This window comes from Thalassophryne amazonica, chromosome 21, assembly GCF_902500255.1.
Source record: "Thalassophryne amazonica chromosome 21, fThaAma1.1, whole genome shotgun sequence".
Lineage (NCBI taxonomy): Eukaryota > Metazoa > Chordata > Actinopteri > Batrachoidiformes > Batrachoididae > Thalassophryne > Thalassophryne amazonica.
Window position 1 is genome coordinate 31,285,039 of NC_047123.1, and position 27,790 is coordinate 31,312,828.

Consider the following 27,790-nt stretch of genomic DNA (forward strand, 5'->3'; position numbering starts at 1 on the left):
ATTCAGTTTATTTATATAGCAGCAAATCATGAGTCACCGCAAAGAGTAAGCACGTTGATGACTTTGGAGACGAAGCATTCAACACCAGTCGTATACAACATTAATTCTATTTGTTCAATTAGTAATTTGCATCAGTTTTACCTAAATCACTTTTGACCCTTGTGCAGTAATTGACTTTTGTCACCATTTTTTGTTTTCTTTGTTTTCTAAGTGGGGGAAAAAAACAAGTGTTGACAAAAGTCAATTCTGAAGTTCACTTTTGTCACTATTTTTGTTGTTTTTAACCCATAATTCTGTAATATTCAATCATAGATGGTCCAAACTACACCTTTTTGAATCCCTATGTTCAGACAAATAATGAGGTTTTACTTTTCAGTGTGATGTCATTATGATGGAAATCTATCATGTCATATGTCATAAAAATGTCTGTCATAAAATACAGTGGATGTCAACCCTGGTTAACAATGACTTTGGAGACCAAGCATTCAACACCAATCCTACATAACATTATTTCCATTAGGTTCAACCAAAAAATTGCTTTAGTTTTTTTTTTTTTACCAGGATTAGAAAAATTGACATTTTTCACCATGTTTTTTTACTCGAATACTATATAACATTCAGTCAGAGATGGTCCAAACTATACCTTGTTTGAGTCCCTATGATCAGATGAATAATGGGGTATACTTGGCATTTTTAATTGTTGACCCTTTGTAATCCTTCATTGACCCGGACGTGGTTATAGCTCCCACCCTGGGATGGCTAGGATACATTTTTTTGAGTAGGCCATGGTATACTGAAGCTAGACCGGGGGCGGGCAATCATCTGCCTTGAAGGGCCAAGACACTGCAGGTTTCCCTTTCTACCAATCACCTCAGCAGATGATTTCATTGATGTTCAGGTGTTTATGTTCAGGGGAGAAGCTCATCAGCAAACCCACCTACTGAGGTGATTAGCTGCAAGGAAAACCTGCACTGTCTTGGCCCTCATTGCCCACCCCTGGGCTCGACTGTGTCATTTAGTCCCTTTAAGTAGTACCAACTAGGTCAGAATTGTTTTCTGCCTCATGGTCTAGTTCTATAGTTTACAGATATGGCTCTCAGACAGAGCCAGTCTGGTTAAGACAATGCAACAACCACATTCCATTCTTAAAATATTTAGCCTTAGCGAATAGCAGCTACAATAAGCTAATGCCAGTAACTCCTGAAAACCAGGAAATGGAGCATCAGAAACAAGTACAATGAGAACATTTGCAGTCTGCCCAGATAAAATATTTAAATCAAGGGAATTAAAATTGTTGGGAAAATGGATACGGCCCTCAGTGCTAAAGCATTTGATGTTGCGCCACAGGCCATCACTACACTAGGTAATAAAAAAGCACGAGCATGTCAAAGGCCTCTCATTACCTCTGGCTTCTTATAAACACAAGAGCAAATAAACATTAATACATACGCCACTAGAAAAGCACCACGAACAAAGCTATTTTTCCCGCCGCCTCGAATAAAGTCATGCTTCATGCTTCACATGCTAAGCCTCAGCCGAGAACACGCTGCACCTGTCAGTTGTAGCTCACAGCGGCAGTCAGCTTCTGTTGTCCTCAGCGTCTCTCTCTCTCTCTTTACACCCCCAGTCCATCCTGCCGGCTGATGGACATTCATAGGTACAAAAAAAGCAGACTTGTTTAGCAAAATGAGTACATCCATCATATGTACTTAATGCGTATTACACTCCTGCAGTAAGTGCATGAATGTGCACCCAGAAATGGGGACACATTCAAAAGGACACCTGTGAGTTTGTTGGTGGTGTGAGGGTAAACATGCTCACATGCCGTGCATATGTTTGTGTGTGGCTAATTCTAACACACACACACACACACACACACACGCCAAAAGGAGGTGTTAGTCCTTGCTGACAGTCGTGGAATTGAAAATGCTCAGTGGACATTTGTCATCTGTGTTAGCAGATGACGTCCTCCCGGCTACTCCTCTGCTGCGTCTGACAGGCCTGACTGAGAGGGTCCTGGTTAGAAACATCAGCCCTGCACTTTCACTAAACTCAACTCATTCACTTCCTCTGCGTGCCGACAGTCGGATCCGGAAATATCTGAGCGTCTGTTCTGTTTGTAGCGGCGTACCAGCACCTACCACAGTTGGCAGCAAATAATGAATAAGTTCAGCGTGCAGACTTAAAACCTTAATTTGAGCGCCCGACTCGACGCATTCTCCTGCAGAAGTGAATAAAAGTAATTAGCACTCGGTTGTTTCAGTGCCAGGTATTCTTTGATTTACGAGCAAGCAGAGAATGTAATTTTAAAAAATGCAACTCGTTGTTGGGTAGAAAACCCAAAACAAACCCCATCAGAAAGACGATAAAAACACAAGGTATATCAGACACATTTTTTGGGGGGAGGTTGTCAGGTTACAAAATGTGTAAAATTCTTTGCTGGTGATAAGTTTCACTTTACAACGATTGGCCAGATTAGTAACATCCTTCAGGAGTTGAAGTCGATTCTCACTTTCCCGACTTGACATTCTAGAAGTTCACTTTGAAACCTTTTCTCTACCTTGGAAAACTTTGATGTGAGTGGGTATTTATTATGAACAGGGATGTTCTGTAATTGTGCAGATGTTCTGTAATTGTGCAGTGGTCTTTAGCTGTGGCAGGATTTTCAAGCTGTTCCTTTTGACGTACTTTGGTAGTCTCTTGCTTTTCAGTATCATTGTCATACATGCTGTAGCATAACCATGAGGTTTTCCAGAAGCCCTAACGTTGTATTACCATTGTGTTCTGGTTGTTTTTTCACACATAACATGGCTCATATTTGGTGTGTTGCTTCACCAAACCATCTGATGATCACATTTATGGGCAGCCATGATCATCTTGTGCAAGAATGTGACCTTCCAGGATGCATATCTGTGAAAGTGAGAACAGGCCTCGAACGCAGATGGTTGACAGTTCAACTCGGGCATCATGTCCTGGTGCTGCATGTCACCACACTACGGAACCACCTTGGATCCTGGATGGCATCCACCCAGGCAGATAACCTGGCCAGCTTCATCTCTCAAAGGTAGCCATTGATCTGATGTAGCCAGGTGAGACATGGGCATCTCCTTGGCCTTCTGCATCTGCTTGGATCCTCAACACTGAGGCGTCTGCCTGGACCATATCCAGAGAATGTCGTAAAAATCTCTCAGCTAACGCGCCCTCACAATGCAAGTGATACGCCTTATCCGAGTCTCCTGACGTAACCAATTGTTTGAGACAGTCATTCCAGCAGGACCCAAGAGAGCTTGCACGAAAGACATCTAGTCATCACCTTAGATCACCAGTTCTCATAACTACGAGGTCTGTCCATAAAGTATAGGTCCTTTTTATTTTTTTCAAAAACTATATGGATTTCATTCATATGTTTTTACGTCAGACATGCTTGAACCCTCGTGCGCATGCGTGAGTTTTTCCACGCCTGTCGGTGACGTCATTCGTCTGTGAGCACTCCTTGTGGGAGGAGTCGTCCAGCCCCTCGTCGGAATTCCTTTGTCTGAGAAGTTGCTGAGAGACTGGCGCTTTGTTTGATCAAAATTTTTTCTAAACCTGTGAGACACATCGAAGTGGACATGGTTCGAAAAATGAAGATGGTTTTCGGTAAAAGTTTTAACAGCTGATGAGAGATTTTGAGGTGATACTGTCGCTTTAAGGACTTCCCACGGTGCGAGACGTCGCGCAACGCTCTCAGGCGCCGTCGTCAGTCTGTTTCAAGCTTAAAACCTCCACATTTCAGGCTCTATTGATCCAGGACGTCGTGAGAGAACAGAGAAGTTTCAGAAGAAGTCGGTTTCAGCATTTTATCCGGATATTCCACTGTTAAAGGAGATTTTTTTAATGAAAGACGGTGCGGCGGCACAGGAAAAACACCTCCGTGTTGATAACCATTTGTAAAATCCAGGCGGCTTTTGATGGCTTTCAGTGGAGTGAGTATATGAGAAATTGTTTAACAGCTGGACATGTTCCAACTTGTCCTTAAGGCTTCCAACAGAGGTGTTTTTCCTGTGGTGGAGCGTCGCGGCGGCTGCGAGCCGACGCTGCAATCCGCCCGCACGTCTTTCATTAAAAAAATCTCCTTTAACAGTGGAATATCCGGATAAAATGCTGAAACCGACTTCTGAAACTTCTCTGTTCTCTCACGACGTCCTGGATCAATAGAGCCTGAAATGTGGAGGTTTTAAGCTTGAAACAGGCTGACGACGGCGCCTGAGAGCGTTGCGCGACGTCTCGCACCGTGGGAAGTCCTTAAAGCGACAGTATCACCTCAAAATCTCTCATCAGCTGTTAAAATATTTACCGAAAACCAGCTTAATTTTTCAAACCATGTCCACTTCGATGTGTCTCACAGGTTTAGAAAAAATTTTGATCAAACAAAGCGCCAGTCTCTCAGCAACTTCTCAGACAAAGGAATTCCGACGAGGGGCTGGACGACTCCTCCCACAAGGAGTGCTCACAGGTGAATGACGTCACCGACAGGCGTGGAAAAACTCACGCATGCGCACAAGGGTTCAAGCATGTCTGACGTAAAAACATATGAATGAAATCCATATAGTTTTTGAAAAAAATAAAAAGGACCTATACTTTATGGACAGCCCTCGTATACAGTAAGACATGATGTAAGCTTCAAACCCTTTGACAAGAACCAGGTTGTACAGTTCTGGAACACCAAGAAGAACTGCTAATGGTCCAAAGCATAGCTGTGACTGGAAACACAGGGCGATAAAAGCCAGACTCTTCTTGACGTAAAGTAGTGAGTTCAATTCAGTCACCAGAATCCCCCTTGCTGAGGGTAAACCACGCAAAGGACATCGAAATCGAAGAAGAATCCCAACATCTGTCCATGGTGTTGAGTTCATACTTTTAGCAGTATTAAAAATAAATGAAATTTAAGACCCTGTTAGTTTGCCCACTTATATTTAATGCAATAAATGCTGTAATATTTGGTACTAGTTCAGCAGCAGTTGTCCCGTTCTGGTTGGAAACACTCTCAAATTAAAGCACCATCTTCAGTTTCAGCCTACTGATTGATTTCAACTCTAATATACTTGGTCATTGTCCAAATATTTACAGACCTGACTTTGTATGCTTGAGAGAGGGTGAGTTTGTGTAATGAAGGAATGTGTGGGGGGAAGTGTGGCTGCAGCACAGTTTTCCTTGCTAATTTATCCATAGATCCACTCTGACTGTGCTGCAGGGCATGTGCATCTCCAGCCGGCATGAGCACCAACCCAGGTTGGTGTGTGTGTGTGTGTGTGTGTGTGTGTGTGTGTTGGCACAGCGACTCTCTTGGAGAGGGGAAACCACGTGGCGTTATCTGGGTCGCATATCATAGTGCAAGTGGATAACCATATGGACTCGGGCTTTGTCATAAATACTCCTTGTTCGAGGAGAATCGGAGCCCTCACAGCTAAAAATTGCATCTCCATATGTCCTGCAGCACTTTCCGTATGTTGAAAGTCTTCTTAAAACCTGGGAAAGATCAACTCTCATTCTATGCTGCAGTTGGTGCAATGGTACAGTCGCCATCGGGATTTGCATGTTTTAGATGTCGCTTGTGTTTAAAAAGAGTAAAAGGATTCCATGCGCGAGTGCGTAAGAAGATGGAAATGACACGGTTCACCATTTGTCTGGATGGTCGGCACTCGCGTTCACTATGGGGGCCTCTGTGTGAGAGTGATTGCTCGAGAGGGTGTGGGAGATGGTGAGAAATGGGGTCTGATACAAGCCATCGCCTCTCATCTGTGGAGTGCGGGCACATCGGTCTTCGGTCTAAGTGTTGCCAGTACTTTCATTTACCTGGTTCGCGGGACACTGATGCACATGCCGTCAAAAATACCTTTTCAAAATAACCCTTTCAGTGTGCACTTCATATTCATGCTTCTGGTGCACGCATTCTTGACTCTGTGTTTCCAAAGAGAACAGTAAAAGCCCGCGTGGCTCAGGTTCCATTATACGGAGCTGCTACATAACCCGTGCTGTGCATGTTTGACACAGTCATCCAGATTAATACCTTGGATTTAGTGATGCTGTAATATGGTTCTGTCTGGTCTTGAAATATGTTCAGTTCAGTCCAAAATTGAACCACTTTATCCTCAACTCACATACAAACCTTCTATGTTTAATTCATATTCGCTCCAAGCTGTTTGAGTTAAACAGTACTGACCTGGAGATTGACCTTTCATGGTCACCCAAGGTCGAAGTTGGTGTGACCAATACAGAGGCAAAATACGACTTTATTAGTATTTAATAGTAACCATAATTGTATTTTTAACCAATTCCTCAGAATGGGCCATTCTAAACATCCCCTATATATATAGACATTGCCCCTTATTTTGACCTTGGAATGTGACCTTGACTTTTAACAGATTTTTCTCAAAGTCAGTTGACTTTCTCTTTGTCTGACTATCAATCATTCCACCAAGTTTGGTCCAAATCAGACACTCGCAGATGGACACACAGGATCCAAATGGTTGTAAAACACCATCTATGTCAGCTGCTGTAGATCCTTGTTGTTGTCTTGTAAAATGAACAATAGTGATATAAATGTGTTTGCTCAACAGCTGGTGAAAAAACACTGGCTAAACAAACACAAAAAAGAGGTGCAGCTGCAAGTGTAGCACCCCCTGGAGGTGCAGTACCCACTGAAATCTGCAAATGAAGATGCAGCTGTGTCTTAGCAACAGAAAATATTTTTTTTTATTTTATTTTTCCTTTAAGAAACATTGAATACTGAACCTTTAGTATACATACGGACAGTCTTTAAAGGTGTTTTTCTGAGAATACTTTCCACGAATGCCGTAAATTGGGACTCCTTTTTTTTGTGGCATCTGACACTTTGGATTTCAACATTAGCATCAAGTGTGCAGCACTCCCTCATTTCCATGTCGATGGGTGCATGTGTGAGTGGAAGAGCAAGGAGCTGCGATGGAGGTGGAAAGTGGAAAAAGAGGTGGGAGATATATAGTTATTTTGAATTACAGATGGCGAGTTATTTTATTTTATTTTTTTCCTGAAATCGAGAGAGCGATGCACAGAGCTGTTTGTCCACACATCAATTCACAACTCTGTTGACTTTGTTCTGCTGATGGCTGATCTTACAGTGCAGTCAGATAAATGATGGCTTTTAACCAGTCAGGAGAAAGTGGCTCATCATTAAAGCTACAGTATGTGGGATTTAGTGTCATCTCGCGGTGAGGTTGCAGGTTGCATTAAGCCAACACCGGTCACAGTTTTGTTTCCCTTCACATTTTCACGTCTTTCCCTTCTCACACAATATTGATTCTGTAATTCAGAAAAAATGAGGGTTCTTACACTTGTTAGGAGAGCAACGACTATTTCATCTCATTTTGTTTTGTTTTTTTCTTCAGTTTTCCGGACATACTGTAAAATGCAACAGGTGGCGTAATGCTTAGTCTGCATACACATGGGTATTTTGGAAAATGTTGCTTTTCTCTGTGTTTTGGCCTTTGGGTTTTGGATTTTAGATTTTGGAAAATGACAGTTTCATTGCTTGCGTGTAGGTGAGGAAAACAGCGACCCCCCTTCCTCGGGCTTCTGATTGGCTAACATGGCTTTATGGTCATGCTACATTCACATTTTGACTGGATTTTTTTTTTTTTTTTTTTTTTTTTTTATCCCAGACATCATAGCAGAATTACTGTCATCTGCAATGGCATTGTTGTTGATGACGTGGGACGCAGCCATTTTTCATGAACGACACAGACAATAATCTTCAGTGACTCATGCAACACCATTTGAGCGTTTTGCACAGCATTATATTGAAACGCTAAGCTCTAACGCGGATGGTAGTGATGTGAATGCAGCATTGCCACCTGTTGCCTTGGCATGCTGTTTTTGGGGCTTTACAATGTGTTCTGCTTTTTCGTGTGGTAGGAGGTAATTTCGGACTTTGTTGACGTGTGTCGCTTTTTCGCTGCTGTATCACTATGGTTGCCTCCATGAGGGGGCCCACTCCCCTGTACATATGATGGCGTCATTGTAAGCTCACAAAAACACATTAATCCATTGATGAAGATGTTGATACACACAAAAAAAACAGATGGTTATGAATGCTATCTTTCATTGATGCTAATAAACGCCCCTAAATTTTACATACTGTAACTTTAAATCTGATTGTTTACAGTGCATCTGGAAAGTATTCACAGCACTTCACGTTTTCTGCGGTTTGTTACAGCCTTATTCCAAAATGGATGAAATTAACGTTTTCCTTAAAATTCCATACACAGTACCCCATAATGACAATGTAGAAAAAAAAGATCTGAAAATGGCTGTGCACTGTCGCTCCCCATCCATCCTCACAGAGCTTCAGAGGTGCTGCAAAGATGAATGTGCAAAACTGCCCAAAGATAAATGCACCAAGCTTGTGGCATCATATTCAATAAGATTTGACTGTAATTGCTGCCAAAGGTGCATCAACAAAGTATTGAGCAAAGGGTGTGAATACATATGTACGTGATTTAATGAATTTGCAAGAATAAAAAAAAACAAAACTTTTTTTTATTATGTGGTGTTGTGAGTAGAATTTTGAGGAGGAAAAAAATGAATTCACTCCATTTTGGAATAAGCCTGTAACATAATAAAATGTGGGAAAAGTGAAGCGCTGTGAATACTTTCCACATGCACCGTATGTTGCGTTTACCTTCATCTCTTGAGCTTGATCAACTGATTTTTGTCTTGCTTCTCTCCATCCAGTCCAGCCAGTCAGGTATTTTCAGTTTGACACCTCTTGCTGAGAATGCGCTGCCGAAGTGCATCTATTTATTTTCGCCCCCCCCACCCTCCTGCACTCGTTCCATCTGTGTCGTGTGAATTCAGCTTTGCAGAGAGTGGATGCCATCTCTTTGATACCCTTTTAGTGCCTTCTTAAAGCTGCTTGGCAGGTGAAGAAAGGCTCCCGTTTGGAGTTTCAGTCCAAGCAAGGAGCTGCAGATGCTGCAGCAGATACTTGATTTCCCTCAGATTCAGACATGTTGCCACGGAACAGAGACACAGGTAAAGTTTTACAGCATGCTAGAGGCTGATTTCCTGCAGAACTCTATATCACGTGTGGAACCTTCCTGGTCTGCATGGTTTGGGACGATAATGAATTAACCTGCACATTCAGGTGCAAGTGTTGCACAGACTCAGAAGTAAAATCGTCTTCAAGATGACCACTGATCTGCTTGTTTGTCCCCACGTGGCAGCACTTTTTGCTCTGTTCCAAAAGCACACAGATATTCTTTGTGCATTCCAAGCACATTTGTTTCTGCTGTGCTGCTAAGGCCAGCACCTGGCTGGAACTAGCCCATATACTGCATTTTTTTTGTTCTCAGGGGTCAGAACAGTCAGTTCTGGACCCGTTTCAGAAGAGCTGCAAATTGCAGAGTGTGATTTCATGCTCAAACCAAAAAGAAAACCAAAAAGAAAAAAAGCCGAACTCTTACAGACTGTGCTCATCCAAATGGGCATGTCGGAATATAGAATCTGTGTGTATGATGCATTTTATATATATATATATATATATATATATATATATATATATACACCAATTGATTTTGTCACGTCGTCTTTGGATATGCGGTTTAGATATGCCTACCTCTCCCTCCCTCAAATAAAGCCGCTTAAGTGGAAGCAGTTGATTCTTTTAAACTGTAATTCTCCGCCGTATGCTAAGTAGGGGGTTTTGATTTGACTCGCCGCTGCACTGGGAGCGGCCGGCAGTGTTTATGTGGGCATCGAGCTGTTTGTTTGATAAACTGTTGGATAAGCGGCGTGTTTGTGGAGGAGGGAAGTTAGACGTTCCCTCTTAAAGGGCGTCGTTTAGCTCCAAGCGGGCTCGCAGGAACGCCATCAGCCGCTCCACTACCCTCCTCTTCTTTCTCTTTTCAGCTTCTGCGTGTCTCGGTTCCTCTCTCCACTTGTCGCCTCCTCTTTCCTTTCCTCTCTCCCTGTTCTGCTGTCTCCGTCCCTCCTTTCCGGTCAGATGCACTCAGGACATCATTAGGAAACAAATGGGACACACGTCAGATTAAAAGGCCTCAGGTGGGAGATGCTTAGGCGGCGTGTCAGCTTATTATTTGTTCTCTACTCGCCGCCCCGAATGATGTTTTTCTGAGTCTGTCTTTTATTTTTTTTTTGTCTCCCAGTGCGGTTTGGTCACGTAGCTATGAGGTGGAAGGTCAGCGGGGTCAGTCTGCTGCCAGCTCTCTGCCACTGTGTCCGCGCTTGTTTACACCTTTTACTGTAGACATCGATGGCGCTTCTGTGGTGCTACACATCAACACACACACACACAGACACACACAAGTAAAAATCCACTGGCAGCCAGAGCTATAGACCAGGTTGCCGTGGTAACAGTCCATCTCTGAACACCTATGCTGTACATTACGAGAATGCATAAACGTGCCCAGTGCAGCTGACGCACATGCACAAATGTTTATATTGGTGCCGTTGAGGGTTTTTGCAGGTTTTTATTTTTTCTTTTAATTTCGCAGCATTAACCTTAAATCAGAGTCCTCAACCTAAAAAAGCCGTACCCCTGAAATGGCGCACAGTTAGATTTTTTTGGTGATAAAATCTTCCTTCGGAAATCGTCTTTCAGCTTCAGTCAATTGTGAGCAACCCGAGGCGTGTCCCAGTTTAGCTACAGAGAACATTAGTTGTCTGTCGAGTAGGTTTTAATTTGGGAAAACAAGCAAAATTATAAAACCAGAAGGTGCAGGTACCATGCCACTTCCTGCTGCCTTGCTTTTGCTCCCATAGTGGCACCAAATGCATGCAAGAGAATGTGAGGATGAGCAGGTACTGATGACTAAAACGGAATGAAATCCACGGGTGTTTTTCTTGTTTAATATATCGCTCATAGGGTACTTGGGCTTCGTCCCAGTGTTGAGCGTTTGTAGACATTTATCGTTACTTCACGTCTGACTGTTTGTAGATGATAGTTTCATGTATGTAGTGATTATAATGACAGTAAAGTGCAATTTAATATTCTCTTGTTGCTAGGCAACAGGCCGGTCAAAAGCTGACACACGCACTCCCTGACTTTTATATATAAGGTATGAGCTTGTTTTGCACGGAAAGCTCTTGTTCCTGAAAAAGCCCAGGCATCAAACGTGTAATATATAAAAAGAATGAACTGATCAAACGTTGGTTTCCATCCTGTTTTCTTTCTGTTCCCTCAGCATTTATCAGAGCTGCTGGCAGTGGTTCGTCTTCCCTTCATCCATCCGTCCTACCTGCTGAACGTGGTGGACAACGAGGAGCTGATCAAATCCTCGGAGGCGTGCCGCGATCTGGTCAACGAGGCCAAGCGTTACCACATGCTGCCCCACGCCAGACAAGAGATGCAGACACCCCGGACACGGCCCAGGCTATCTGCCGGTACACACAACCACGCTAGCACACAAATTGGTGTGAATCCTGTTTGTGTTCTGCCACCTGAGAACAAGGTGCCAGTGTTCTGATTAGCACATCTGTTTAACCCAGAACACGTTGCCTGGATCCACATACCCACACATACATCCGCCTCATATTTCACTCCACCTGAGGTGACAGGTTGGTTCTTCCACTGTGTATTTTACTCCACCATTCAAAAATGTGGATTCTACACAACTACTCAACATACTTAAACAAGGGGTTGACTACGGGGTGAACGAGGTTCTTGAAAAGTAGAGGAAGTCTGTCCTACATAGGTCCTGAGGCCAATTATTGCTTGTTATTATCCCCGGATGTTGGAGTCTACAAGTCCCTCTTGGCAGGACACCAGTCCATCCCTGGTTACTTTCCCAGTCATGGTTGGTACCCATTTACAGCTGTGTGGTGCTTGACTCTTGTTCAAGGACACAGACAGGTAGCCTGCAACACATGCTTGGAATTCAATCCTACTAGATATATTCTTAGTTCAGCTGCTATCCCACAGAGCCGCCTGATTGATTGTTGCTTTTGAAACTGATGGAGTGAAATTGGCACAAACAGAACTTCACTGGCTTCACTTTCTCTTCACCGTGTCTTAAATTGTAGTTTCAGCGTGGGTTTTTTTTGTATCTAATTCAGACAGTCTAAACCTTATCTTGAAAATTTATTGTGCACATGCATTTGGGGACATCTCCAGCTCTACATAGGGTGCATAATCTCACTGCAGAGTGCAAAGGAGTTGTATTTACTCTCTTAATTAATCATGAGTGTGTTTGGGCATAACATGAATTAAACCAATAACTATTGTCTGTCATCCCCTTTGTGCCAGAGTGCTCTGGAGTCTGGCACGCTGCTGTTTAGACATAGACTCAAGTGAGAGGTTTTCTGAAGAGTTGATGAGTGTCTAATCAAATGAGCGGGAAAGCAGCCACCAAAGCTCCCTGAGGTGAAGCAGGCAGATGAAATTTCATATTTTCCATTCCTGTTTACTTTTAATTTTAGTTGCTTTCACTTCATTTTCTTTGTGTGTACATGTAGAATGTCGTAAACCCGTCTATACAAGTGAAATCTGAATATTGAGTTGTGTAAATACCAGAAATACTCTACACCAGAGTTTAGGTAGTGAAGGTAGATTAGTAATTTTCAATAATGTGGATGCTGGGCATGAAAATGACAACCGCATTGGTTGGAAACTGGCAATAATACAGTAGTTGCGCTGCTCTGCAAGTCAGTTGAAGTCTGGGAGCACTCTTTGAGGCAATGCTTCACTGCATCCACTGCACCACGGAACCACCCCAGGTCCTGGATTGCAAGGAAATGCGCCATGTCTTGTCATAGCTGACGTTCCCTCCAAAGTAACCACTCGTTCCATACATTCATTCCAGAAGTACCAAAAGATCCTCCATCCTACTAGAGCATCTGGTCTCACAAACCTACAGTAAACCAAGAAGGACCAGGACCCTAAAGACTTGGACCATCCTTCACTTGCAAAGATATAAGCTCTTCCCAGTCATCTCTTGATCTCAAAGGTCAAGAGAAATTAATATCGCTGCAGGGATAAGCAAATATTTTCACAAGTTCAACACTTTCCTGAAATTCAAGGATCATCCTGCCACCACGGCAAAGTCCATGTTCCGTGATGGGGAATGCAGCTTCTGATTTGGAACATCTCCGAACCCGATTACATAAACGCCTCCAAAAATATCTTTTTTCCATCAAGTATGCACCGGCAGGTCTGCCCTTCTTTTCTGAACAGCCACCTATTCCCTGTCCTACAGCGCTTGATGTTCAAACCATTGAAGACTGTTTGTTTACCTCATTAAAATCAAAGAATCATAAATTGGAAGGCGCCTGCAAATTGCTTTTGGCTGTTCGATTTTTCCCTCCAGTCTGCCAGGACCCCCGCACCTTCCCCTAGTAAAGAGCAGGCTCATTAGGGTGTCTGGATGGCATTATAGGCTTCGCGAAAGCATACCTTACCATTCCGTGCAAGTTATTTTCTGCTTGGAAGAATAAAGATAATTGCCTAACAAATGGCACTTTATGGGGAGGTCAGTTTATCAGCCAGCTCTGTCGTGCAGCCGGTATGTGTGCATGTGTGTTTACGAGAAAACAAACATCGGAAGAATTGCATTAATATATTTGTATCTTTAATTGGCTATAATACAGCTGCACGAGGCTTCTTTCAGACTCATTTGCCTCCTGAGAAAAGACATTTGAGGCTTTATAAGCGCTCGGCATCATTCATACTCATCCGCCATCCAGCGTTGCGCTTTCTTTACTCTCAGCAGTTTCTTGAAGTACTTTCCATCAAGGCATGTTTTATTATATTTGCTATGTGCATATCTCGCACATCCTCCAGGCCCATTATGCACGCTGACGCGCGTATTGATTCACGGCCGCTCGTGGCGCCGTCCAGCAGAATCATATAAACGCCGGTGGGATGAATACATTCATGATGCATTATGCCCTGGTGGCCCAGTGAATAAGTTTTCACTCACTGAAGTTTTGAACTCCTGTAAAGCTGAAGTTCTTATGTTCCGCTTAAATATTTGGGTCAGGCGTTGTAGCTGTGCTTGTGTGATGTTTCACATAACTAAGCGTGTTTTTATTTGCATGAAAAGTGTGTGCATGTGTATTATGAGTGAATAGCGCACCTGTTTGTTTGTTTTTTTGCAGCTGATTGTTTGTGTGCATGCGCAATGGGCCATCTGCTGCATTGGACAGCATGGGCACAGCACAGCAGGCTGCACGGTCACTGGTGTTGCAGGGGTGACTCGTGCATGGGTGTGCACAACGCCAAAGATGGAAAGCGCAGACAGGAAAAAGTTTGAGGTCACTGCAGGCGAATACTAGGAAGTGCACAGACGATATCACGAGGGAAGGAAGTCGATTGTTCAGAAACGAAACTTGAAGGGCAGACGCTTGAGTTTTCACGGCGAGCACGCGCCTTCTTGTAAAAGCTGTAAGTTGATGTGTGGATGTAAGCAGATGGGGCGCCACCTGAGCTCAGTTGATAAGTCTGTCAAGCGGAAAAAGAAAGGTAGACCGCCATCCGTGACGCACTTCTTGCTGAGCGCAGTTGATCTATGAACTTCAGTGTGTTTGTTCATACACTGAATCTGTGTGTGTGTTGAGATACACACCTCATTTTTAATCTTTCTGCCATCTTAATTGAATTTTCTTTTAATCCAAGAAAATTCAGTTCATCCTTTTCTTACATTTTTTCACACGGCATTCTGTTATACGTAGACTTAACAGCTCCATTCATATTAAGAAAAAAAAAACACTGTGAGCAGTCAGGAGTGCTGTGGGAGAATCTCCATCGGCTTTTTCGGACGCTGACTCATTATTTTCACCATCAGCGAAGGCCAGACTTCTTATAGGGTTTAGGGTTGGATTGAAGGAATTGGGGGATAGAGTTTTGTATCGTAAATCGACGACTGAAAAGTCCTTGCACAAGCTCCCACCTGCTTGACTCCCCCTTGGATGATTGCTTTGTTTGCAGGGAAACCCTTCTTGGAAAATTGATTTTGGAATTTGATCCATTAGAGTAAACAGAGCAGCCCTCTGGGAAGTTAAAATCCCCCGTTAGCTCCATACACAACAAGGCTAATAACCAGCTTATTTTTTGTTTTGTTGTCAATATATTCTTGGTAGAAAATGTCTGAAGAAACGTTGCCATCTCCATTTTTACCCGAGGCTATCAAATATGGCCGTCGGGTATTGCGAAGGTTTTTTGTCTGTCCGTCTGTCTGTGCTCAGCATAAGTCCAGTCCTGTTACTGCCAGACTCTTGAAATTTACGGGGAACATTCTTGGGACACAAACCTTGGACAAGTTCAAAGATGGCTAACTTGATGTATTTTAAGAGGTTAAAAGTCACATTCTCTTTCAGTCTGATCCATTTTGTTTTTGAGTGATGCAGATGACAGCCAATCAGAGTAGAGCTGCACTGTGACGTCAGCCGCTGGCCTCTTCAAAACCGCTTCGTTTTTTGTGTTTATATACATGTTTCTCATATATTATGTGAAAGCTAGCGAGAAATAAACACTTCTAAAACTGAAAATGCTGTTGTTGGAACCTAATAACACCTCTCAACTTATTTACAAGCCATTTTGCTGAGGTTAGCATGGTGATGTCACTTCCTGGTCTAGCTACTTGCTAACAGCTTAGTTTCTGGTATATTATGTAAAAACTAGCGAGAAATAAACACTTCTAAAACTGAAAACACTGTTTTTGTAACCTCATAACACCCCTGGAGTCATTTACAAGACATTTTATGGACATTAGCTTGCACGCTAACTTTTGCTAACTCAAACCTAACTTCCTATGGAATTAAATTTCTCATTAATAACTGCAAATCCACAGAGGATGATGTACAAATATTCTTTGATTTGTACAACATGAACAAATGATGATTTGATTTGAACATGTACAAACTGTAAGTAAGACAATAGGATCTTAATAATTAATTAAACAACTGCAAATTATAAAGAACACAATGCTCATATGGCCAAGTGTATTTTAACATTGCATTTATATTTTTTATGTCTTCTACAGTTTTATATCAACCCAACAGACATCAAACATTTAAGTTTTTTTTTTTTTTTTAAAGTTAGAGTTCCGGTCAGTAGGATTGGACCCATTTACACATCACATGGTGTGACAGTTTTATTGTTGTAGCCTGTCATGAATTGTACTGTTTTATTTATTTATTTATTTTTAAAGTATCATGATGCCATTACAATTCAGCTCCCTGGAAGAACTTATGACTTGCGATAAATGATTTATAAAATGCCCAACTAGGAAATGGATAATCTCAAAGATAATTAGTTATTAGTTTCCTTAATATTTCAGTATTCATTGATTAAGTTTTTGTTGAATTAGTCTGAACAAGGACGTATTAATGTATCATATCGATATGTATTGTGTATTCAATCATCATATGTGTGTGATTCTGGAGCTGGCGTGTCGCACCTCTTCCAGTCAGTTTGTTTGCTGTGACTGTGACGCAGGTAAATAATCCCCTTAGAAATTTCACAATGTCACCAGTAATGTATGTATTAAGTAATGACAAAATGCATTAATATCATCACAATGCATGTTTTAGCCCTCTGAACCAAAAGTTGGTTTTTGGCCCGTCAATTTTTTTCTCCATTTTCACTACACCTGCAAGTCCTACACCTCTCTGGAAATGACACAATCATAACAAGTACATAGAACTCAAAAATTCTTTTGTGCAGTACAGTTAATCAAAGAGAAACCCCTGGTTGGTTGTAGGGTTTGAAAGATTACATTTTGGGAAAATGTAGTTTGTTTGTTACTACAGATGCGCCACTGATACCCACATATTTAATTTTCAGCTTTTTTAATGCCAATTGGACAACAAAATGCAGGTGTTGAATGTGTGCAGAGCACTTGGCTCGATGATTAACGATGTTTTAACGCAGCTAAATTTATAATAAGAACTGGTCCTTTAAATTGATTAATTAAACTCAAAGCTTCCACTTAATAAAATTAGTCTGAGCAGGTGTGGTGAAGGTTACGACTTGAATTTTTTTTTTTTTTTTTTTTTTTTTTTTTTACACGCTTTAATCTTGCATGCTTTAATTTGCTGGACTGTTTTTCATGTATTGTCAAATGTTGCATGCATTTTCTTTAATAAAATGAGAATATGCCTGAAAAGTCTACTATTCTAGGGGTAGCAGAATAAATCAGGTAGTCTAGACGTTCTTCTCCGCAGTCGCATCCTCCCTGGAGATCCGATTCCTATGCCAGATGCAATATAGAATTCTTCCTGCATATTTTGGAGCTACACCGGCGTCTCGTCCCAATTGAATGTGCGCGGTAAACCTTCAAAAGGGCCGGTGTGTCCTGCATGCAGGAAAACTACATAATCAGATTTTATTATTCTGAATTAGTGTTTTACTAACGAACTGATATACGAGAGGCTTAAATATTCTGACAAGGATACTAATACGCAGCAGATTCTGGATGACTTTAACATTGAAGGATAGACGCTGTCCTCCGAGTGCCGCTGCAGTTTCATCAATACCACATCGATTCATTAACAGCAAATACAAATGCTGAAATTAAACAAATTCTTCCTCTTGTAATAAAATAGTTCCTCTCATCTTCACAAAAATTAGTTCATTGATTAATCCTGCTAAAATCCAAGAAGATGAGGCAAAGTGTTCCTTCTCAGAATAAAGACGAGGCTTTGGTAAGTCTTCATTACCACTGAGGCATAAATTATGAGCGAGACGTGTTTTATTTTTTGAGCTGCCTCACTGAGTCGTGATGGAATATCGTTTCGCTTTTCTCTTAGTTTGTATTCTGCAGCATTTAATTGAGTTGACGCTCACTGCCTGTTTATTTTGTTAGCTGCTAATTAAGCAACCAAGATATTCAACATTGAAATTTACTGTTGCGTCTTCTCGCGGGTGCAGCATCAAACGGACACGAGAACAAACACTAAGCAGACATTTACATCCAAAAGCAGCACATAAGCCACCATTCCTCACTACAGGCGTGCGTCTTCCAGCCACGCTGCAAAATGTGAAAGCTGAAGTATTTATGTCCCATTTGGGCAACTGTATCAACATGGCGGTGCAACATGGCAGCCATGTTTCTGGTTATGCTATCAAAATATCACTGTCCGTGTATGAGGCATGTCTTTAGTACATAGAAGGTTTTGGCAAGTCCTCAACTTCCCTGTGAACTTGTGATCCGCAACGTGACACAAGCAGTCGACACGACATCCGCAGTTGGCAAATGACAGGTGTACTAACGGCGGCACAACATGACGTCACTGTCGTTGACCCAGAAACAGGTGGCGATACACAATTCGGCTGTCCAGCAGATAAGTCTGTAATCAAGCGTTCACTGGACAGAGATGTTTGTTGATATTGATGGTTTTTTTTCCAAGATCCAAGTCTTTGGGGTCCTGGTGCTTCCTGTCTTATTGTATGGTTGTAAACAGTCAAAAGTTTGTCTAAAGAGCAGTTAGTTGAAGAGACACGGCTGCAGAGTATCACGTTTCTCTGGGTGTGATCCTGCATGTAGGTGTCTGTGTTGAGGATTAGAACTGAGCTAAACTGTATTTATTCAACTGAGCTAAACTGTGTTGCTTTTATTTTTAGACCATAAACAGGTAGATTTTAATGTGCAGGAAACATGCTGTTGTAGTGAGTAAAAAATTGCAAACTTTTTGTGGCCTCTGATTGGCCCGTTCTACTTCCACATAGTGATGGAGCATTGCTCCTTCTGCACAAACAAAGCAAGACAAATCCCACTCCTAAATCCTACACACTGTAGCTTTAACATCATGATAGTTGCAAATTGAGGATTGTTTTTACCTGGTAGCTAATCCATAGGCTTTTAGAAAGCCTAGGTCTTTACCCTGTATAGTGCAGTGAATAAATGCACAAGTGCCCATAAGGCCAAGGAGCACAACTGTCGATCTTATTGTCACCAAAAATTAACTTCTCAAATGAATAAACAGTCTCACACATTTGAGCAGCTTTTGTCACCATCTAGTGGACAACGTGAGCATTTCAGCACTTCTGTACATTTCCTACTTAAAACCCGAAATACAGTAAAGCAGTAATATATAAATGTCAAAAATGCATTTTTTTTTTTTTTTTTTTTTTTTTTTTTTTTTTTTTTTTACTTTGGCAGGCAGATCTTTGACCTCCTAGTATTAAAGAATGAGGGTAGGCTGAAAAGTTCTAAGGCTCACTATGATACAGTTTATGCATTAACTGCATCATAGTGAGCCTTCGTATAAAAATTTCAGTTTTGAGAGTTTTCGGTTCTTGAGTTTTACGACGCAGAAGGTTTTGCTGTACAGAAGGAAGGACAGCCAATTTCTCTTATAACGAGCACAACGTACAGTTGTGAATAAACGTAACGATTGTAGACCCCGACACCTCTACAACGATAAATATCTATCATCTTGTGTGCCTCCAGATTAAAAGGGCATATAATGATGATAATGTGGTCAAATATCATTAACTTTATTGCAGCGGATCAATAGATAAAGCAGCTTTGATTTTGGTTATTTAATATCCCATAAACCTGCCTGCCATCTGCTGGAGGGTTGATGGATGCTTTTTTTTTTCTTGTGGCCACCACTGCTAGAGTTTAATCTGATGCTAAAACTGATTTTCAGATTGTTTAAGTGAGGGGTGGGGCACCCCCTTTGTGCTACTGGGGTTAACAGAAAGGCATCTTAGGTAAGATGCATGAATGTTACATAATGAATCCATGGTGTTTTGGGTACTGTATGTGCATCCATTAGTGGTTAATTGGTTAATTAGGGAGTGGATGTGCATCTGATTAGCTGTCATTAGACTTTCCAGGGGATCGGAGAATTAAGCAGCCGCTGGCAGGAGTTTAGAAATGTGTGTTTCAGATGAATAGATGCCGTGATTTCAGTGTCGGGCAGGAAAAAGTTTCCTTTCTTTAAAAGAAAGAAGAAGAAAAAAAAATCCTACGGGGTAGACTCATGTTGTGGTCCCATTTCCCTGCATCTCTGCACGAGTCATTGTGTTCGGCATGGAGAAGAGCGGAGAGCGCCAGGGCAAACTGTTAACTCAACCCAGCCAAGTGGAATCGCACTCAGACAAATGAGCTGTAATGAGCAGGAGACGCAGGGGTCCAGCTCTGCTCACACACAATCTCTGGCTCACGCACGCACCCACGCAGTGTTAAACCTTTTAATATACTCTCTGTAGGAGGAGAGGGGGCAACCATCTCAGCTCCTCTTTCTTCTGCTTGGTTTTTAAAGTCTGTAATCAAGTGTTCACTGGACAGAGATGTTTGTTGATACTGATGTTTTGGGTTTTTTTTTTTTTTTTTTTTTTCAAGATCCAAGTCTTTAGGGTCCTGGTGCTTCCTGTCTTACTGTATGGCTGTAAACAGTCAAAACTTTGTCTAAAGAGCAGTTAGTTGGAGAGACACGGCTGAGGAGTATCACGTTTCTCTGGGTGTGATCCTGCATGTAGGTGTCTCAGTGTTGAGGACTGGAGCGGTTGGAGAAGGCAAAGGGCAAGGCCGTGTTTCACCTGAATGCAGCAGAGACTTGGTTCTTGTTAAGAGGTAGGGATGGGCCAGTTGTCTTTTGGGTGGTTTCCATAAAGGACCCAATATGCATGCCTGAAGTCACTGCTTATAACCATAAAAACACTGAATGAAGATCACAGTTGACCACAAATGTGTTCTAGCCTGCGGATCGATGAATTTAGGTACCCAATTTGAACCATGCCATGTGTGAAGTCCAGGAGTAGCAGTTGCATATGCGATGGGTTTATCTGTGCAAGGCCAGATATGTCCAGCAGATGGCAGAGATGCGTGGTGTCTGACTTTCGTGTTGCTTTTTGTGTTGGATTAGATTAGATTAGATAGAGCTTTATTAATCCCTTGGGAAGACTCCCTCAGGGAAATTGAAGTTCCAGCAGCATTGTATAGCAGCACACAGGGTAAGACGCACACAGAGTATCAAAAGTGGGAGTAAAAAACAATTTGCAAAATGTAAATACAAATATAAATACAGAAATACCGATCGCTACTGGTTTACTGGCTACTACTGTTCCTCTTCGTCCTGTCCCCTGTCTTCCTGTTACTTCTCCTCCCCCTGAGTGAGGAGTCGTACAGTCTGATGGCCTGAAGGACAAAGGAGTTTTTCAGTCTGTTGGTCCTGTACTTGGGAAGGAGCAGTCTGTGGCTGAACAGGCTCCTCTGGTTGATGATGACAGTGTGCAGAAGGTGACTGGCATCATCCATAATGTCACCATAGAGTCCAGCTTCATGTATTGAACTGTTCCTTCAAAGATCACCAAATTTTAAATCATGTATCCTTATTATAGTCATTTATTTCTGCTCCTGGTCACCACAGTGGATCCATTCCCTTCCTGGCACACCTCCACATTACGTGGAAGATGGACACGGGGGGTCTTGAACCCATTATATGCCCATTTAAGTTGGAGATGTGTAAGATGATAACACTCACTGTTTTTTGAGCTATCATGTTAACAAACTGGAGGGGTGCAACTCATTTATCCATTGGCGGCTCTAAAGGGGGTGCTGGAAGCCCACTCCTGAGCCATTTATCAAAGATGTGATTAAAATATGGGGGAAGGTTTTGCATAAACAAAGCCTGATTGAGTCAGCACTTAATTTCCGAGGGTGCTGTAGAATGCAGGAAAAAGGTGATGCATTTTTTTTTTAAACACCTCCACCATCCCACCCCGCCCCACTAGGGGTGTGCCTTCAATGCACCAGGCCAAGACGCAACCCTCCTTTACCTGAAGCTCCACCCCTGATATCTATCAATCAATTCACTCTCTCCTTTCATTGTACAATGTCCCTTGGTTTTCCCAAAGTTTTGGGATTTCCCAAAAATCCACTTGGTTTAACACTGGCACGTATCTTTACTGACCATTTTACATTCTATGTAAGCGTTAAGGCGAGCTCAGTACTTTACGTCTGCTCGTCCAGCGACAGTCTTCAAATTGCTGGATTTCATTAAACCAGCCGACACAGTAGCTTGGCTCAGATCCACAGTTTGGAGACATAAAACAAGGCTGTTCCCTCAAGTCCAAAAACCTGTAGGCGGGGACATTAATCTACTCGCTCACACCTCCGTCAGCCAGCAGCACCTTGGAGAGCTGACGTCCGTGTCGCTGCTGTCCCAAAGGGAAGGCGGGCGAACTTCACGCCTCGCGTAAAAGATGGTCGGATGAAGTCTTAAAGCACATCGTTTCTGGCACCGTCCCAGTTTAACACAATGTGTTGGTGATCACTGACATTTCCTCAGCAGTTCCTTGTCAGCTGTGAGAGCACACTCCCCCCCACGCCCCCCCACCCTGACTCCAGAATAATTGAATTAAATTGTCATCTTTGTTGTAGCTGCATGCTAACTGTCAAGGATGGCAATTGCAAAGAGGAGAGATGAGATTTGCAGATGCATTTTATTTTTACTTTTGTGTGTGTGGGGGGTGTGCATGTGGACTTTTTTTTTTATTATTATTATTTTGCACACTTGGTGTAATTATTTGCAGGAAAATGCAGTGTTAGATTGCTGCATTTCACCTCTTAAACTAGAAGAGTAGGCTGCAGGAGAGTGTGTGCCAGAAATGTCTTAATCGCTCTGTGAGGTAGCGGGTGGTGGTTTTGGGTGTGTGTGTGTGGGGTGGGGGGGGGGGGGGGGGGGTGCACAGTCTTCAGCAGATCTTTTTTCCGATTTTATTTCTGGAATCTGAGATGATATTTGAGCAAGTGGGAAAGTGAGAGTGAGTGAGAGAAAGTTGGATTCAGCTACTCGCTGGAGAATTGGGGGGGTATGAGTTTTTGATATTTCCACAGCTTATCAGGGAAATCTCAAGCAAACACATCTATCTCAGCTCATAAATGTAACATGGAGGCACAAATCCAGATTAGATAACCTCTGCTCCGGATTGTCTGCAGGGGCTGCACTGGAAATGAAAGTTCCATCCGTTTGACCTTTTGATTAGTGACAATTTTTTTTTTGGCCTTAGAGGAAGCGGGCGAGCGACTGTGACTGGCTGTTTCGTGTGTGTGTGTGTGTGTAAAAGCTTGTTTCATTCCGTTTATAGAACGATACAGTTTGTGGTCAGGTTTCCAAGTGGCTGTGGTTTACAGGCAGATGGATCGTACCTGTTGTGCCAAATCTAGCACCTTGAAAGACTGTATTTAAAAAAAAAAAAAAAAAAAACTAAAACTGGAAGGCCGGTTTGCCCGATATCCAACAGACTAAATGAAATGTGCACAGTGTGTGTGCGCATTGTACAGGTTTGGTTGTGTCTCATTAGTGTGTGTTTGTGTGTATATGTATATCTTACTATGCAGTGGTGGTGGCCAAGTGGTTATTGCACTTGGTTTTCGGGAGTCTTCCGGTTCAAATCCCACCCCTGCCACATTTCTCCATGTAATGTGCAGTTGTGTCAGGAAGGGCATCCAGTGTAAAATCTGTGCCAAATCAACATGCAGATCCACCTTGGATTTGCTGTGGCGACCCCGAGTGCAAACAAGGGAGCAGCCGAAGGGTCTTACTACGAGTATTATGCATATAATGATTGGAGCATATGAATGTGGTAGTGCCCCACCACCACACACACACACACACACACACACACACACACACACACACACACACAGACACACACACACACACTCAAAACCCCAACACCACCCAACAACACATAGCAGGTTTTTGCTCATAATGAGAAAAAGGTCAAACAAGGACTCATCAGCAGTGGGTGGTTTGGTTGCGGCTCATCCGTCTGAACAGGCTAAAGACCTTTCAAGGAGAACTGTGTAAGGGGTCTAATTCCTGCTGGGTAAGAGGAACCCAAGGAACCGATTGGTGTGGAAACTTGAAGCCAGGATCTGTAGTATTCTACAGAGGTTTTCATACCTGTTGTGTTTTGTTGCATATACCAGGATAGTTCACCATATTCCTCATTGTGCTCACACCCAGAGCTAGAGCTCATGTTGCGAGCACACCCAAGCATCATAATACCTGTTTGCAATGTGAATAACTTTGATGCTTTTGGTCCTGTTGCCTGGCCAATAGTCAATATTGGCATTATGGATAGTGTACTCACCATATCCAGCTTTCTTAATGCATACTTTCAAACATGCAAAACCCATATTTCACCTCTCAGCCGTTCACTAGCAAGCGTCATGCCTGCTGTTCCACACATAATAGATTTTACCACATGGGGCATAAATCATAGATTTGCAGGAGAAAAGAAAGAAGAGAGAAACGGGGGGGGGGGGGGGGGGGGGGAGTGTGACAAGAAGGAATGGTTCTAGACCAGCAGCAGGAGATGAATGGCTCTGAAAGATGGACTGGAGCTGTCACTGTGCAGTTTGATCAAATAGATTCTGCAAATGGTCAGGGTTTCCCAGCTATACGTGAATTCATTTGCAGGCGCACAACTATAATAATCTAACTTTAATTGTACAGCAGTTTCTGGTGCGGGTTATAAATTTCAAAGTGCATTTAGCATCAACTGTTATGTGTCAGTATTGCAATAAATAAAGCCCATTATAACACAGTATCTATACAGTGAGACAAAATATTCTGCACCCACCAAACATCACTCAGCACCAGAATTTTTGGAGGGTTGTGTGTTTTGTGGGTGGCTGTTACAGTTACTGTTGCTGTGCAGCAGGCCAGTCACAGGCAGACATGCATGCATGCATACCCAAAACTATCTTCTATATGCAGGATATCCTCCATGGGCTTCTCCAAAACAGAGGAATATTACATTTTATGCAAGTTAGTAGATTTTCAAACTGAATGCATCGCTAGTCATGAGACAAAAAGAGACAAATGAGCAGATGGGATGGAGGATTTGGACGGATTGACCGTTGGATGTGAGCTGATCAGTTTGACTAGGTGGCTCCACCCACTCCCTCCATGTCCCATGATGTGACAGCACTGGCAGCAAAAAACGTACATCTGGTTAAATCAGTCAGCTCAGGCTGCAACACAGGAATAAAAGTTGTGGGAGATAAAGAAGAGACGGGAAGCAGTGATGGATATGAAACGGGAGACGATATTGGAAAAGAGCAAACACTCTTGTGGGTTTAACGGCGAATGACTTGGGAATAGTCTCCTGTGGACTGACAGAGAGATGGTGATGTTATACTGCAGCTTAAAATAAAGTAAAAAAAAAACCCAGTAGAGGAATAAGGAAAGCTGGAAAACGGCGTAAGGTAGAGAGCGATAGAAAGTCTTCATCTTTCTATCAGTCCGTCTTCTTCCCGAGTGCCGGGTGTGTCTGTCCACAGTGAGGATGCAGCCAGATGAGTGGGGTTAACCATAGGTGGCGTTCACCTGTCATAGGTGGGTTTTATTGAGCTGTAATGGAGTTGAGGGTGCACACGATGCAGAAAGTGCCGTGCTCTGTGGGCAGGCATTGACTTCAATTTGACATTCGATTCGCGCACAAGGCCGCGCATTCATCAGCAAGGATGAAGTGCCTCGCATTTGACAACCTGCAATGACCGAAACACCCTCCTGAGAGATGAAGTGAGGGACCTTTTCATTGTATTTACACTTGACACCGTCGTTACCGCTTCTCCATTCTTCTGTTTCTGACCTTTGTGTTTTGTTTGTGTGCATTCATCGAACGATCCATCAGTCTGACTTGAAATTGGTTTCACCTTACAATCTTGAAAACCACATATTTTTGGCTTCTGGCTACACGGATTTTGACAAATATTGAGACATTTTTATAAAACTAGAAGGCACTCTGAGAGGTAAAACCCGTGCCAAGGTCACATGTTCTTTAATACTACTGGATCCAGGAACCAAAATACAGTCCCGGTCGAAGTCAGAATACAATCTCTCATTTTCTAAGACAAATTTCAACATCAAATTTTTGAGTTAAATGTTGCTGTGTGCCAAATATTTATCTGGATCTCAGTTCCAGAATATATTCCACATCACTTTCAGAATTGAATCACTTATTTAGCAGAACATTATCCACACACCCCCTAAATTTCTTTAAAATCCATACATTCCTTTTTGAGTTATCCTGCTAACAACAAACACCGGCTAATTTATCACATCTCGAAGCTACAGTCTTTCTTTGAGACATTTTGTGCAAAACGAATACGGACACACCAAAAATTAGAAGAAGCCTCCAAACCTTCTCTAACTTTTATTCTTCCAGTTGGCATCTGTTGGGGATTAAAGATCAAAGGTCAAGGTCACTGAAATGTGCCCTTTAAAAATCTTGTGAGTGCAATAATTTCTTTATTAATTGCCTGGCTTTCACCAAATGTGGCATGTGTGTTAGACAGGGAGACCCCAAGAAGCCTGTTGCTTTTAGGGTGAGAAGGTCAAAGGTCAAAATCACTGGACTATACTTTGTAAAAGCCTTCTGCAGAAAAGCATCCCTCGTCAACGATAAGCTTCTCGTTTGGCCAGGGCACCGGTTTTTTTTTTTTTTGTTTGTTTGTTTTTTGTTTTTTTAACGTGCTGATGGAGATGTGGGTTCAGATGAATTCCTGTGAGTCAGAAGAGGTGAAAAATAAAGGAAAAGTATCACAAAAGTGCACCAACATTCAAGAAAAGGGAGAGGTTTTCCTTCCAAGCTTCCACGAGTATAAACTCCCAGCAAGACTGGGTGATCCCTTTTATCCCTGCATCCAGCTATCATCAAATCTTTGACAGCTGACCCTGTGAGGCTTCATTGTCGGGGAAAACTTGCGCGTACGCACACATGCGTGTTCAAACACCCACACGACTGTGAGATCCAATGCCGTGACTCCCCGTCAGCGGCGCCGGTCTGCTGTTTTGTTGCTTTCTGACAGGCCGGCATCAGCTCGCCCGCGTGTTCAGGCCTTCGGGGGTCAGAGCCGTGCAGCAGCCTCCAGCGCCGGGATGTGGAATCTTCCTGACATGTCCGGCCAAGCGAAAAGTACCGAGAACAACTCCGCACATTGGCGCGTGGAGTTACTTAGATTCACAAATACCATTTAGCAAAAAAAGAAAAAAAAATCATCTGATGGAGAGTGTCAGACGACCACACAGAATTAGTATTTATCGGTTAAAATTCATTTCTGAGCAGCACGTGCACATTTAAAAGAGGGGCTACGCAGAGGGGGAACTTTGCTGAGTTAATTGCAACAGTCTGTATCAACAAACCGAAACAGATAACAGGATGAAAGGACGGATATGCAAAGAGATGAAAAGTGAAATATCCTATAAAGGCAGACAGAGCAGTCAAAATTTAAAATTCAATAAAGCTGAAGACGTGCAGGCGATAAAGAGAAACGGAGTACAAACACGCGTGCGGTGGCAGCAGCAAACTAATCACAAGGAGAAAAGAAGGTGCAAGAAGAGAGTCGGTATAATTAATGTGTGTGTGTGTGTGTGTGTGTGTGTGTGTGTGTGTGTGTGTGTGTGTGTGTGTGTGTGTGTGTGTGTGTGTGTGTGTGTGTGTGTGGAGGAGAAGTTGGAGGCGACAGGGAGACATCTTCACTTTTGTTAAAGAACAGTCACCTGTCCTATAAAACCACCTTCATTTATTCACCAAATATCAAAGTCTGTTGGAGGTGTCGAAGGCTGTCTGGAACAAGAAGCAGCTCCAAAGTGAACGACTCCACTTCTTTGGTCATTTGTCAGGATTTTTAACTTTTTTTTTGTAACCCTATCCTTTTATTTTCATCCTTTGCAGAGAAACTTTTTTTTTTTTTTTTTGGCAGTCTTACAGCTTTAAGCTGCCCGCTAAGTCTAAGCTGTATGTCCACGATACGACTGAGCCTGTTCTTACTCCTGTCTGCTTTCTCAG

At 42.6% G+C, this 27,790-nt stretch overlaps 1 protein-coding gene across 3 annotated transcripts in view; it reads left to right on the plus strand.

Annotated features, from left to right (window-relative positions):
* LOC117503606 (kelch-like protein 29) overlaps positions 1–27,790 on the plus strand; it is a 301,998-nt gene that overhangs the window by 225,350 nt on the left and 48,858 nt on the right. For all 3 annotated transcript variants that reach the window (XM_034162864.1, XM_034162863.1, XM_034162865.1), the window contains one exon: positions 11,223–11,421. In XM_034162864.1, the coding sequence (XP_034018755.1) occupies positions 11,223–11,421 (199 nt within the window). The remainder of the gene's footprint in view (positions 1–11,222; positions 11,422–27,790) is intronic.